At 34.6% G+C, this 15,943-nt stretch overlaps 1 protein-coding gene across 3 annotated transcripts in view; it reads left to right on the top strand.

Annotated features, from left to right (window-relative positions):
- The window catches only part of CCDC141 (coiled-coil domain containing 141), a 91,835-nt gene that overhangs the window by 54,596 nt on the left and 21,296 nt on the right, over positions 1 to 15,943 (top strand). For all 3 annotated transcript variants that reach the window (XM_014954481.1, XM_014954483.1, XM_014954482.1), the window contains exons 13-21: positions 984 to 1,160; positions 2,977 to 3,156; positions 3,938 to 4,063; positions 4,656 to 4,844; positions 5,130 to 5,309; positions 6,385 to 6,534; positions 12,417 to 12,557; positions 13,512 to 13,706; positions 15,395 to 15,578. In XM_014954481.1, coding sequence (XP_014809967.1) covers positions 984 to 1,160; positions 2,977 to 3,156; positions 3,938 to 4,063; positions 4,656 to 4,844; positions 5,130 to 5,309; positions 6,385 to 6,534; positions 12,417 to 12,557; positions 13,512 to 13,706; positions 15,395 to 15,578 — 1,522 coding nt within the window. The remainder of the gene's footprint in view (positions 1 to 983; positions 1,161 to 2,976; positions 3,157 to 3,937; positions 4,064 to 4,655; positions 4,845 to 5,129; positions 5,310 to 6,384; positions 6,535 to 12,416; positions 12,558 to 13,511; positions 13,707 to 15,394; positions 15,579 to 15,943) is intronic.

Genomic DNA, 15,943 nt, shown 5'->3' with positions numbered 1-15,943 from the left:
GTAAAAAATGTGCTTTTAGCTAGCTAAGACGAATCCTGTAGATGCTGTACCTTGAAAGCACTGCAAGTTTTGTAAGCTCCTTTCTACTTTGAAGGAGGTCTGTTCCATCAGAGAAAGCAGCCCTGATCTTGAACTTGCATCAACCATAATGACTAGTCTATGTGCAGATTTTCTACTGATTTAAATTTCCATTGTAGCAAGTATTACAATTGAATTTTTACTTTTTCTCCTGTGCAAATGCGGTGTCTCATTATATGCATAATATAAGTGCTTATGTGTATGTACTCTGACTCTTAAATTTACTGATTTTGTCTTATATAATTTTTAAAATATTTCACATAATATGTTGATATAGATCTTTATTGCTGTCGTGCACTAATTCCACTGAAGTGCTAATTCACTTAAGGGGTTTAAAAATTAAATATAAACCAGTTCTAGCTGAAATCATAATCCATTCAATACCAGCATAGTTTTGGTAGCTGTGCTACTGATGCTCAGGACAGTTATTCTTCATTTTGGTGTAATTCTTGATTAAAGATTCTACAAAACGGTTATTCTTTTATATTTAGAAAGAAATTTGGGACAGAATGGAATCTATCAGATAAAATCAGCCATAGCATTTATTTATTTGAAGATAAACCTCCAAAAAGTTGGATTGTGTCTACTTTGGATTATCGCTAACTTCAGTTACTTCATATTAAACAGATTTGTGAAAATCATTGTATTGATACACATGTATATATAATATCAATGTAATGATATGTGACAGAAATTGAAAAAATTGTTGCCATCTACTGCTTTACAGGGTATTTAATGCTTTTTTTATTATTTACATTTGTATAGCTTTCAGGGAAGATGATAGAACTTAAAACCTGGAAAAGATTCAGAGGCTGCTGTTCAATTTTATCATGTCTGTGTACCTTCTTCTTATAGCAGCTCAATTTTTGATTTGTTTTTGATGCTTATTTTATGTATTTCTGTAGGTGAATAATGATATTCAAACTCTGAAAGAATTCTATAAATCAGAACCACTGCAAACAAACAAGGAGGCTGAAAATAAAATTGCAATGGAGTCAGCTAATACTCAGTGGCAAAAGGCTATAAAGAAGATTTTTTCAACTCAAAACATGGGTTGCAATTTTCTTAATTTAGTAGATATGGTGAGTATAATTCGATAAACCATATTGAATATTTGATGTTTGCCTGTGACGAGATCTAATCCTAGTTCTGTGACAAATGGATGGTGATTTCTTCAGTACCTAGTTTTAAAGGGACTAATGATGTTATATACTTTTAAAATATGAATGCCTTATTTGAGTGCTAATGGCATTATAAATAATATAAAAAGTTTTGTGATTAAGAGTGACAGAGTCCTTAGTAAATGATCCAGTCCATGCATACAAATATAATACATGCATATATCCCTTTGGTTCATGTTTGAAAGCAGCATATATAAAAGTACAGCATTCATTTTATTTTACTTCCACTAAGAGTCAGTTTTACCAATTGAGTGTATGAAGTTCTTCTAAAGGAATGTGTGCTAGAGCTACTTATAGATAATCCTTCTTAATGTCTTTACATTCTGTCTTGGGTTCAGCTGCACTGCCTAAGCATCCCTATCTAATTTTCCGGCACCCCTTCAGGAGCTGATCAATTGAGATGTGCAATCATTCCCTAAGCCACTCTTCCTAAAGTGATCCCCACTAATGTAGACAGCCTGGACATCCAGCTTTCTGTTTTTACAGGACATACAAGGGAACATCTGCATTAGGGTGAGAAGAGGGTGTTGGTAACATACAGCAGCATGCAAGATGAGCTGGAAAAGCCTACTTAAGGAAGGAAGGTGCTCAGGCAGTTAGTGTGAGCTAAAGTGTGTGCTGTCACAGCTGGATGCATCCAGGCACAGATAAGATAGTGTAAAGGCAAGCTAAATATGTGTGACTGTGAGGTTGCACTGCAGTCACTTAAAGTCTAAACATATCCTCAGATATTATCTCTCTAAAGACCTGGAAGTGTGTTGCCACTGTATTTTCAGCTACTCTGTTCCCATGGTATTCTTAAGTTGTAGTTTTTAAGTATCTGGGAGATACAGATCATACAAGTAATTTACAAACACAACTTTTCTTAAAAGAAAAATTCTGAAACAGGAAAAGCAAAACCAGCATTACCCAGTTTCTGGTGTTTCTGGTATGGCCTCTGTTAAAAAGAGGAAAAAGCACCAAATGTTCAAATGCTAAACACACTCACATGCCTTCAGTGCTGCTTTGGTTATCAGCACAAAGGAGTGGTCTTTGTCCACGCCACTCTCCAGTTGCTATTCCCCATAAGGCCATTTTGGGTAGTTCTGTCTTTCAGAAATGATTTTATTTTGTATGAGCATTAAACAACATCAGATAGCAATAATTCAGTCATTATGTACCTGTTCTAGGTTTTAAACCGTAATATTTTCTTAATATAATGGTAGTTCCTTTCCTAAGACAGAGTATTAAATGAGTATGGTGCCAATTGCCTGACTGCATTGTATTAGTTGGCAGAAGCTCTTCTGTAACTTTATGAAGTTCTTCTCAGGATGAGATTACAAATGCACAGAGGAAAACACCCAAAATAATTCAGTTTCATTTCACCTCTCTTTTATTTTGACTGGAAAGAGAAGCACAATGGTAGAGACTTATGAAGACACATAATTTTTTGCTAAAAAATGAACTGGAATGATCTGATGACGCGGTGTTAAGGGAGAGGTCATGGCCATCTGTTAGCCGTAGTTAGCCATGTCCTCATTATACAAATTCTGTTGATCTATGCCTATTTCTAAGAGAACAGTGTATTTAAAAGCACCTAGAGTACCAGAACTTTTCAAAAAAGTTATGCTAAAGTACTTGGTTTTTATTAAGATTTGTTGAGACTTTAATATTATGAGGGTTTGATTGTATTTTATGAAAACATTTGTGGAAAAAAAGGTGTCTGTTCATTTGCCAGGTAAATAAGAGTTTAATATTGAAAGCAGAAAACTCTGTACGAGTAACAGAAGATATCATTGTTAATCTAAGTAAAGAAAAGAGAGAGCTGACCGATCTTTGGGCAATCTGGAATGTTAAAATCACTCAAGTAAAACCCATCAAGCAAAAGTGCCGGATATTTAAAGAACAACTGAAAATTGTAAGTAAAATAGGAAGAAAGCAACTGCAGCAAACATTTCCAGTTTGTTATTAGCATGTCTGTGACTTTCTTATCAACTATTATAGGTATAATTTAAGAGAGAGGTGATCAGTAAGATATTTATCCATAGTCCATTCTGTCATTCAGATAATCAACAAGAAGCATGAAATGTTTTTTGTCTCTGTGTTCAAGCACATACAAGTCCAAGTCTCCACTTCAAATTTTAAGTTTTAATCAAATCCATACACTATTCTAGCAGTGCTTTACTATTTTGGGGTTTTTTGTTTTCTTTAAAAAAGCACTATTTTGTTGTGACTTAATAGTTGCTAAACTAAACCATGTGTAACCATGTTCATAAGAAAAGAGGATTGAAACATCCTTTGCAGGGAGCAACACTAGCTTGGCTAGTAGCATAATCAGAGGTTTGTAGCTGCTGTTTGTCTACTGCTACTTATCACTAAACCATGACATCTGTTATCACAGAAAATAAACTGTGTGTATGGGTCCTCTGATCTCAGTGTCTGAATAATTTTTGCACACCTTTGTCAGTCAGAGAGTTCAAGATAGAGAGGTTTATAATTAAAATAAAATAAGACAGTCATCTTAAATTCAGAATACCTCTCTTTTTACTAGTTAAAAAATTAGAGTTGAGTTTAAATATTTTTTTACTACAAGTAATGAGTAAATAAATAATTAGTAAATAAAATATCTTCTTCTTTCTTTTCTTTCTTTCTAAATTTTATTTACTATGTACAAATAGAACTGTTTTATTTCCTTTTAGACTAACCATGGATTAGAAATTCTTCAAGAAGCACTCCAGCTTGCAGCAACAGTTGACCTCGGAAGTGATCTTTTTACTGTTTCGGAACTACAAAAAAAGCTTAACCAAATGAAACCACAGTATCAGGTGAGAAACCAAGCTAGTGAAGTGCATGCAGGATCTAAACCTCTTTTTAGTACAGTGAAGACTGACATTCACGTTGACACCAGACAGAGTATCTGGGTTTGCAGAATTTTATGTTTTACTTTTCCAGAAGGAAAAGCTTGTGTATATTTACAAGGTAAGGGAGAAGACATTGTACCTTCAGTGAACAGAGAATGTCTTGTGTGGTGTTAGCTGGGTATTAAAGTCATACACAAGCGCTGGGGTGGTGGAAGTAGAAAGTATCAGCTTCATGCTGTCAAGTTGGAGCTGTTCAGAGGCTGAGGTATGTTACGGTGAGCTTCCTGCTTCATCTGAGTGCTGTCTCTGAGTTTCAACACTTCAGTCTGCCATTCCCCCACAGGTCAGTTTGGCTTGTTTTGTTCAAGGCTGTTTCTGGGCAATAGCTGAGATTCATGCCTAGCAAAAAGTAAAGTATGAGGGGAATGTTTTAAAGAGCATGGCATTGAGTTTTCCCCAAGCCAATTTACCATTATTACGTTATTTCATCAAATGTAAGAGAAAATTTGCAAAGATGTTTGTGTAATGTTTGAGTTATTTCTGCTTTTTTTGCTAGCAACTGAATGCTGAGCTTGAGTACCTGATAAAATTATTAGAATTGCCAAACCAGAAAGGATTTCCTGTGAAAGAGAATTCCGAGAGAATAAGTGAGCTTATTCATCTCCATCAAATGGTAAAGGACACAATGACAGAATATGATGAAATTTTCAACAAGACAGTCAGATTCCATTGCATTAAAGAAGAAGTGAGTATAATTTGCAGTTGCAGCTGAACTCTTTTTTGCTTTTGGTGCATATCGCCTCTTTATTCCCCAAACAAACAGCATTATCCGCCTGGTGATCAGAATTAAAATTTTGGATCTAAAACTGCTTGAAATTTGGAGAATTTAAAATTCAGATCTGAATCCAAATTTAATTACTTAAACACACATCAACAAAGTTTAGTGTAATACATTATGGGTAAGGAATGAATTGTAAGCTTTGTTCACATTATTTTAAACACATCTGATTGTCATTTAAATGTATTCCAGCTGGAATGTCTGTCAAAATCAGGAGAACTGGATATTCCTGAAATATGCAAGGATCCTGAAAATGTGCACCGTGCTAAAGCCAATCTTATAAATGCTCAGGAGAAACATGCATATATCAGACAGCTATATAAACTGCTTATTACCAAGGGAGTGGATATCTTGTCTGCAGTGCAGCAACCTGTGAGTAGAATTAGAATGGTTTATGAAATCAAGGATAAATATAAAGGAAGATTATTGGAACTATCTGACTGACTTCTGGATGTACAAAAATGTATTAATACTCTGAAAAAAATAAATGCAGAGCTTTTAAGATCTTTTTAAAAGGAAGCAAAATATATAACAGTTGATCATTTTTAGATTTCTGCTTTTAAAGTTTGCAGATATACAGCCATCAAGCTAAATGAAACATCCAGGAACAATGCAACTTCTTCAGTAGATGCATTCTGAATTGCTTTTTCCAAGTGAAAAAAAAAATTAATTTATTTGAAATCTTGTTTTAATTTTTTAATGGTCTGTGAACAAATTTTACTCTGGAAAACATTGAAATAGATTTGAAATAGAAAGGAAATTAATCTTAAAATATCAGTGCTTTCTGTTCTCTGGTATTCTTTGTGCAGTTCAAGGCCCTGCTCATTTCTTGAATGCCACATCTATATATTAGAATCCTGCTACTTTGTAAAGGCTGCTTTGCATATTTATTCTACTATAAAGAAAGGATAACAAAAGAACAAAAAGTAAATATCATAACACTCTTACCTTATTAGTGCATTCCAGTCTCATTTGCATGGCAAAATGGATATCATTTTAGAAAGGAGTTAGTTATTCAGAGCAGAATTGTCATTGCCCTGTATCCATTTACTAGGGAGAAAGCAAGACATTCCTTATGACCTTCCTAGATTATCCACATTGCCAGTCTTCTACTCAGACTCCATAAATTGATTGACAGCAGAAAGAGCTAATCTCCAGGTGGTAAAGGAGCTAATCTCCAGGTGGTAAAGGACCAGGGTAGGGCCCCTCCTATTTACTCAGAGAGGAAACCATGTGCGAGTGGTGACTTTGACTCCAAACTACTCCTCTGACTACCTGTGACTGTAATTTCAATGTAATTTCTCTCATTACGGTGAAGGTTTAATAATTTACTGTAGCCTGTTGTGACTGATTATGAATGTTCTTCGTCAAAATGATTTTCATTTTAGATTCTTTAAATCAATACATTTGCTGGTTTCATAAGTTTCTTTGTATATTTCCTGTTTAGAATTCCTTGAATTTTTCTGTAAGGAATCTGAAGCAAGAACTTGCTAGGTTTGAGTGTGATAGCATTAACTGGAGCTCCAAAGCTGATAAGTATGAGGAAGAGCTGTCACAGCATTTCCAACACTGCACCGCTCAAGAGGAGATAAATGAGGTAAGTGAGATAAATCCCAACACATTAAATGACTGTCAAAGGGCTGTTGTGTTCTGCAATATTATGTTGCTGTTTACCATTCCCCTAGATGGTTCACACCTATACAGAAAAGTTGATTTTTGTCTTAACAGCAGCCTTGGATTCACACATCCATAATAAGGTATGGTCCATGCCTCTGCAGTTCAGAATTATATCAAGTTGTTGGGCTGGCAACAAAGTGCTTTCACTGTACCAGGAGGAGTGGAAATAGAGTAGCTATATTTTCTTTGGCTTTCAGCTCTGACAGCTTTATCTGAAATACATGAGTCTTCAGATAACTTTCTTATGAAGCTAAAGTTTCAAACAGAAGTAGAATTTATCTGTATTGCATTTGTAAAACTACTAGTCTTTCAGTCTTTTAATGAAAATTTCAGAATAATTTAGTACTTAACATTTTTTCAGAAACCCATATTATGATACTGAAAAAACTGCTAGAAGAAAAGGAGATGGTCTTTGGCACAAGATATTAGACTTTACTGTCATGGAAGTTAGAGTAAGGAAAAATTACTTAGTTAATATGATTATTAATTTAGCATCTTAGTAGGCCAAATATAAATCCACTCACAACTTAGTGGGTTTCAGCAAAAGTTAATTTAGGATAAACATTCCATAGAACTAATTTTCTCAAAGTAATTCATTAAAACAAGAGGCTGGTGGTCTCTACATTTGATATTCTGTAGATTGCACATCAGTAGATTGCAGTTCTGTGCATCCATGAAGTACAGAAACTGGATTCTTACCTGGAAAGGCTTCACACTAATGCTTCCCCTCAATGTGAAGCATAGGTAGTGGAAACACAGGACACTGAAAGTTATATTTTCTTATCTTTCACTGAGTAAACCCATACCTGAATAAAGACTGTATTTTCTCAAAATGACCAAAGTAGAGGTGAGTAAGATTTCTGTCCCCCAACTATTTTAATGAGAAAATTGTCTGCATTTTCTTTTCTTTTACAAAATATTTTTGTTTGTTTGTGAACAGTATCCATTTTCACAAAATGGTATTTTGAAATGAAAGACCATGTGTTTCAAAGAAAGGTTGCTTTGAGTCTCAGCTACAATTCTAGTCCCTTGTTATAAGCTGAGTGTTTTTCACGCTGATTTTCTGTGTCACAGTCTCCTGTGATGTAGCTTCTTGGCTGATGGTAGGAGGCAATGGGAGCAGCAGGTGGCATAGGTGAACTCTGGCAGAGGGAACTATGCTGTAGAAGAGAATGAAAGCATGAAGTACCTAAAGAAGTCCTATTATGCTTTGCAGTGGCATTGCAGAATCAGAATATTTGAGGTTTGAGTTAAAGTATTCACATTTTTTACTGAAAATCCATCAAATTTGCTGAAGAAAAGGAAATGTATATATCATAAACAAATACTTAGCTAATGTACCTGTAGATGCATTAATCCGCTTCCATTTTTCTTCATTTTTTTAATAACAAATTTTTAACATTTATAACAAATATTGTTGACGGGTAAAGAAACCAGTCACTGAACTATTCTAGAATGTTGAAGTTATGAGTATTCACTTCAGTATTTTAAATTGTTAATTTTAACATCAGAAATTAGTCTGAGTATTGCTAGTATCTAGCAGACCTTTTTGAAATAGTTATTTCTTTACCATATACTATGTATAAAGAAATAACTATTTCATGTGCTAGCAGTAAGCAGCAGCTGTTCATAGCTGTCACGTAATAAACAGCCAACCAGATAATTTAGTTGTGATTTACCAGTATACAGAGCAAACTTTAAAGCTGACTGAAAATATTTGGAATTCTGCTGTAAATACTTAATTTACATTTAATGTGGTAAATTTAAGTCTGTAAATAAAGCATGAGAGAGAGGGCTTTGGTGATTAGAACTCACTGGTGTTTGAAAATATCATGCTTAGAAGACTTAGTTAGCTCACTGTGTTTGTAACCTGTTAGTGCTCCTATAAGAAGCAAGGAAGCAAAGACTTAAATTTGTAGCTAAGGATACATAGCATGAGCTTTGAAACTCTGTCTTGGAGGACAGAAGAGTAAAATGCATGCCTTTTGTGTGCCTTCTCTAATTTAAAGAGAATTTACACAGGCCAAAAAAGAAGGATTTATACCCTCGACATCGTTGAAAGGTATAAGGAAAGCTCACATGACCTTTGAGATCTGTATTTGCCAGTTCGGGCTTCTCACTTTGCGAACTAGCTTGGGTAGCAGCCTCCAAAGAGCTGCAACTCCACTGCATTACGCTGCCACCATTTGTGACAGAGCTGAGCTAAGCCTCAGGTAACTGTAGCCTAACACTGCACTGAATCTGTTTCTGTGATTATAAGTGACACATGCTATTTACATAAGATAACTTTTGCAATGAAAAAGCCTTTAATTTAGGTGATCACTTTAAAAATAACATTTATGCATGTCTGCACAAAACTTGCAAGAGTAACAATTTCTGAAGCAGGTTCTCAGCTCTCCCCAGTCATCTCACTGCTTTCCTCTCCGTGATGTCATCATTTGTACACTTATGGAAAGGTATGACTGAAAATGTGGATTTTAACCATAGAGGGAAATGCGTGATCTCTCTCTGTTCACAAGTCAGTAAGAACTGTTACTTCTTAGCATATTTTTCACCTTGTAATTTATTTTGATTGTGGTCCCTGAATTAATCATTAATGACTTTAACAGCACCTTTTTGTTCTTCTCACTTTCTGACTGGCTGTTCTTTATTCTTTGCCACTCTGAAAATGCATTTTCAGCAACCTGCTTTCATGGGCTGTTTTGATTACTAGTGCTACTAAAAGTTTTATGTATGAATAAAAAGGGAAGTGTAAGTGGCTAGCAACACTGAAGTACCTCCTGGAGTGGCTCTCACAGGAATCAAAGCATTTTACTGGAACTGTGCTGTTAACAAAAATATGTTTAAAGCAACTGTATAGCTTGCTTTTTCCATTTATTTTGTAGTTGTGTGATAAATTGGAGCAATTGGAACCTCAACCCCTCTCCTCCACAGTCATTCTCCACCCATGACAGGCCAACTATAGTTAGGAACAGCTGCCTGATTAATGACTATGACACAATAGACAAGTTACAAAGTTCCATTAAACTTGTGGGCTGAAGTCACTGAGGCATGTTAAGCTGTATAGGTTCTTTAGTATTTCTCGTTTAATTTTGCAGAAAACAGTGGAAAACTGAGATACATTCAGATTCTAAAAATTGGCAGCCATATATCGTCCTTGGTACAACTGCTGATGATAACAGGAGTCATGTATATGCACTCTGAGGGGGTGATGTACAAGTCTGAGCTGAATCTGTTTTTTCCACTGAGGCTAAAAGAGAAGAGTGACAGCAGCTGCAGACCTTTGACACATGAGCCATCATATCTGAAACAAGGAGATCTAGTTTCACCTACTGCTGTGAGGAGAGCCTCTGGCCTTATAAATGATCGCTCGCCTGTGTATGTGCATAAGCCAGTGAAATAAATAAACTCTTGCTCATCTCTTCTTTTCCTCAAAATTAAATCAGAAAACAAGGATCTTCTGTTTTGAATGCAAAATATTGTTCTGCAGAGGTGGTTTTATTAACTGAGGGCTTTTAGATAGATTTTATTATTCTGTGTACTTAGGTGGGATAAGGAGCTTACACTAATTGTAGATCACAGTGCCAGTGATAAAATTCCCTTCCTTTCCATCACAGTGACTGAACACCATCTGTCTATTCACTGCGAAATAATTTGGAAACATCCCACTAGATGAAATGAAAATGAAAAATATATCCCTTGATGGATTAACATTAGTATGTAATAATAATAATAGTGACTGATTACTAACTGTTCCAAGAACAGTAGCTGCAAAATGAGCATTAATTCCTCCATGGACTCTTTGGTGGGGAGGCGGAAGGGAGCAGGGGGAAGTCTGCAGGACTTTGTAATATTACAAAAAGCATCAAATATGTTAACTAAATATTAAATTGTGGCTGTGACCTGAACTTGTTAACACCAATCAAGTAAGTTAAGTTCTTTTAATTTATGTGTCTGAAAGAATAGACCCTGAAGCATTAGAATTGCTGCATTTCGTATATATCAGTTCCTTTACATAAATATAATTTTGCATGATTCATAGCAGTTCCTTTACATAAATATAATTTTGCATAATTTATTCTACATTCTTCTAAAAACAAAAGATTGTCCACCCGAAGGATGTGACATTATAAAAAAAAGTCATTATTTTGATATTCTTTCATTTCAAATTTTATTAATTAATTATAAGTAATTTGAAAATGTGCTCATGGAATTGGAATGTAATTTAAAAAGTACCTTTTTATAAGTTGCCAGAAACATATTTTAAGCAGGTTTTTACTTTTCTGGTTCTTGTATCTGTTGCTTAAAGGCATTCAAAAGTAACTGTAATATCTAAAAGGAGTTTTTGCAGTTGTAAATAAAATTGAAAAATTATATAGCTTTCAAAGCAAAAATATTGAAAAAAATATAGTTAAAAATTCATAGTCCTTTAAAGATAATTTAGGTTAGTATGTTTGATATACTTATTTATATAACATTGCTAATGCTAAGAATGACATACTGTTTATTAAAGGCATACTTGTAAGAGGACATTAAAGCAAACACGTAATTGACATTGGAAAAAAAAAAAAGGATAAAGAAAGAATATATCCCTATACTATAACTAGTTCCCATGGTAAATAAACACTGTTTAAAATATGCTGGACATATATGACTCTTCTTTTTGATATTTATTAGATTCATTCTGGTAGATTGGCACTGCATCTGATCCATATGTGTGCAAATGAAAGTGTAGCTTCCTAGAGCTTCATCAGTGTAATTCCTATTGTTCTGGATTTTTAAAATATTTCATACATTAAAGGAAATGTAGCAACATTCCATCTAAGTAACAAAGGAGTTTTATGACAAATTTAATATAACTAAAATTAACAGTAGTTAGCTGATATAAGTCCATCTGAAAAGTCTTGAATGACATGGATGCTACGTAATCAGAGCTACTGGTTCATCTTAATTCGTATTATTATAAGAATCATTTTTCCTAATGTTGAGCTTGCTGCACCAAGTCAGTGTTAAGTGGTAATAATACTCACATGTTACCAAATCTATCTAGCTGTAGTTAGGCGGGGCTTTCTTTTGGTAGTTAGGCAGAATCTCCCAGCATACGCATAGAATAGTTATTTGAAAGGAATTTGAAAGGTGCTTATATAATCCATTTGTTGATCCCACAAAGAGCTGGATTCATCTTTGTATCCTGCAAATACTTGTACCAATATGTTTGGACTAGCATAGCGTATAAAAGGAAGGCCTTGTGGAACTTCCTTTCCGAAGCTTCTGAAAAGGGGGGCAGGGGAGAACCCAACAAAAAAACCAAATTGACATCAAGTAAACATTGTAGGTGAAAAGTACTATGAATAAATATGAATCTACTTGCCCAAGCCCAGTAAAACATTTTTCTGGAAACTAAGCGTGGGTATACATTTACATGGCTACCCTTTCCACTGAATGGACTGGCGTATGTGAAGGACATCTGCCTCTAGTTGGAATCAATGAAAGCTCTCAGACAGGATTTTTTCTTAGATTTTCTAAGGAAGGATCTCATCCTTTGCCCCAATCCTTTTTTGCCCCAGCCATTCTAGAAACAGCCATTCAGAATCAAAAATGTTGATTTAGCAAGATTATGACTTTCCACTACTAGAAAAAAATTCTGAGAAAGTAAGGATGCTTTATGAGATGGTATGGTATTATTAATTTCTGTATTAAATTTTCAGTATTCAGATCGTGGTCTGTTAAGCAGCACTTGAAAAAATCTAAATTGAAGTGTTCTGGTTTCTTTTTGATCAACATGTTCTTACTCTGTTTCAGTTCAGAGAATCATTTAAGGATCTCAAAAAGAAATTCAACAATTTGAAGTTTAACTATACGAAGAAAACTGAAAGAGCTCGAAATTTGAAAGTACTTAAAATACAGATTCAGCAAGTTGATACATATGCCGAGAAAATACAGGTAATGTTAGAAATGTTAGTCTTAGTAAAAGGCTTCACTGGTCGTATTGCTGTGGCCTGAGCCAAGTAGATGAGAGAAGATGCAAAATGTGTGGTGCGCTTCCCTGCTGTTCAGCTTTATATCATCCATCATTTTTCTATTTAATGTTTTATTCTTCTTGCCTCTGTTCTTTCACAGTATACGAACTAATCTTCCCTCTCCTTAAAAAACCAAACAAAACCAAAAAATAAAGCCTCAAATGCCCTATCAAAATGAACAAATCAACAATAAATGCACATGTATTCCCTCTTGCATCCAGCTTTGTTGTCTTCTCATTTCCTGTTTTAAACTAAACTCTTCCGTCCCCCAAAAAATTCAAGGACCTGTCTTTTTGCATCACTTGTAAAGCAGCTAGGACAACGAAGTCTTGATCAACTGTCGAGACCAGTGTTCCCAGGATATAAAATATACAAATGTATATATGCGTGCCATCTTAGCCTAAAACTTACAGGTCATGTTTATACCAGACCTCATAAAGTACTAGTATGAATACTTGTTCCCCTTAGTCTTTGGGATTATGCTAGGTTCTTAACTGATGTTGCTTACATCAGATCCTTGAGCAGTATATTAATGTTCTAGTACAGAAAAAACTGCAATGCTTAAATTGGCTTGTATAGAGTTAAACACTCCAAAGGCTTAGTAGTACTTTTTCCTTTGCAGATTCAATGAAAGTTATTTTGATCAAGATCCCATGTTTTATTGCTACAGTTATTTGTTTATTTTTAAGCTGAAACATGTAACTCAATTCCACCTTTAATAAATAAAATTTACATTGATTTTAATGAGCATTGTAGAGGCCCTCCAGTTTCCTTTGATTTTTGAAAAAACAACTTGTCATTTTTAAAATATAGGACAAGAAATAGGTTTGGAAATATTTTTGTTGCAGTACTTAACTTTGCTACATCTTTTAAATAGATTCTTAAAAAGAAGATGGATAATTTTGAGAAGAAAGTCATTGGCTCCATAGTAAATGAACCTAATGCTAAAGTCAGAGTCCTCTTGGAGTCAATCGGCAACTTAGAAAAACAGCTGAATGACTTTGACAGAGTTGTGGAGGACTACAAGCAAAATCTGGATCTCACGGAGCATCTGCAACAGATGATGGAAGAGGTACTAGTAAACCCGAGATCCCCTCTGTGGCTGTAATAATGATCCAGGACTGGGATAGGTAAAATTGCTTATAACTACTTCAGGCAAAATCCGTGGCTTCCAAAAGTAGTAGATTATCAAAAATCTGTATTTTTCTCCTCCTTTTTTCATTGTATCTTTGTGGAGAAAGGGGGGGAAAAGTCCCTGAAACGTGGCCATCTTCTGGCATTGCTACACTTACAACTGGAGTCTCCATCTCTGTATGACGGTCATAGTGATTCAGCATATCTATGATCATACTTATGAGCTCATTTTCTCTAAGTATGTTCTGAGGCAGCACAGAAAGTACCACAAGGCTCTCATTGATAGCTGTGAAATCACTAGAGCCGGGTTATCACAATACCTACATTGTTAGTTGTCAGGAAGAGCTGCCTGTATGGTGTGTGATTTTGGAACTGAAATGTGTAATATTCAGTTCCTTAAAAGCAGTGTATACATTTTTTAAATAGACTTAATTGTTAAGTATATAGTTTGGGGGTTGTTTTGATTTGGGTCTTTTGTTTGCTTGGGTTTTTTTTGGTGGTGTTTTGTTTTTTTTTTTTCCTGAACTGCAGCTGAAAACTCTTTGGAGACTTCTGTAACTTTAGTTTAATGTATCTGGGGACTACGTCACGCATTGCCTTTTTAAAAGAGAGAAAAATGTTTTTAACAGTATTTTCCCTCTTCCCACATTGTGTTAGTGCATCTGCTGTAAGGCAAGCACATTCCTGTCATTGTTTATTTTTAGAAATAAGACTCTTCATATCACCTAAGTGATCTATATGCATGACAAATAAATTCCCTTAATGATGGATTTTAATAAAAAGAATTTGTTTTAAAGATGTTTTTAGTGTCCAGTGATCTGACCAATGTGGCATTTCATATATTGTTAGCGAAGCAATTTGTTACCATTTGTTGTGCTTTTTCATTTCTAAACTCCCCGTTACTTTGATGAAAATAAATTGTTACCTAGAGCTAAAATTTAAGATTGCTTTTTTTTTTTACTCAGTGTAAAGAATCATCTTTTACTCAACAGTTTTCTTTCAGCAAATAAGCACAGTCTTAAATACTTGCTTTAATGGCAGTTAAAAATGGTGATTATTAGCTCCTTGCTGTAATGATGCTGTAATGATGTAATATGGATGACATTGAGTTAACATCATATTCTGTCTCACTCTGAGTATTGTTAACCATAAATATTTATTTAGGGTATGTTCTAAAGCCCATTCTTGTCAGTGGAAAGATTCCTAGAAACTTTGATGGTTGCTGAGACCCAAAACCCTGTTGCTAGGAGACTAAATCTAAGCAACCTTGCTGCCCTTAGCGAAGTATGACTGTGGCCATGATATAAAGTTTCTGAAATTAGTCAGTTGATATACAGGATGGAAATAACTCAGAAATAAAACATATGTTCGTAGGGCCATTAATTAAGAACCTCACCATGCTTGTAAGATGAGATGGATCTAATGTTTAAAGAAAATTTAACAGCTATTAATATTTGAAGCAGCTTTGGTAATGAAAAAATGTTTTTCAGGTTAAATTTAAATCGGACAATTTCAGACATACTTTATGCCACTGACTATACAAAGTCTAAGAATAGTCTAGTCTATTCTACAAAAGCTTGAATTGATGATGATAATTTGTTATAATGCCATGTTTTTATCCCTCAGTGTCAGTTTTGGTTTGAAGATGTGAGTGCAACGGTCATTAGAGTTGGCAAGTATTCTGCAGAATGCAAAACAAGAGAAGCAATAGAGACTCTGTACAAGCAATTCAATAAGTTTATTGAGCCTACGGTGCCTCAACAAGAAGAAAAAATTCAGCAGATTATAGACCTCGCTGAACGATTATATGGTGAGGAGCTCTCTGGTAATGTATTGGGGGGAATAAAATGCAATAACTTAGGACAGGAGGAAGCAGATCCCTAGATTTGTTCATTTAAGAAAAAAATCCCATAAAGTTTAAAAAGCAAATGTTTTAAAGTATTGTCAGAACAAACATTTAAAAAATAAAAATATGAAAGTACTTAATAGTCTGTTTTCTGTATACAGCCTCAGTTCACCTTGAAGTAAGTGTGAAAGTTTTTGTAATATTTATGAGCTTGGAATTAAGACTTCATGGCTTATGCTATCTCATAATAGGCAAGCCTTTGAAGTCAAAGTATATTACAGTGATATACCTTAGTGCTGAGTGGTTTTTTTACATTAATGCTGTGAATA

This window comes from Calidris pugnax, unplaced genomic scaffold (genome assembly GCF_001431845.1).
Source record: "Calidris pugnax isolate Ruff unplaced genomic scaffold, ASM143184v1 scaffold103, whole genome shotgun sequence".
NCBI lineage: Eukaryota > Metazoa > Chordata > Aves > Charadriiformes > Scolopacidae > Calidris > Calidris pugnax.
The sequence above is the reverse complement of the archived record's forward strand: the minus strand, read 5'-3'. Positions and strand labels throughout refer to the sequence as shown.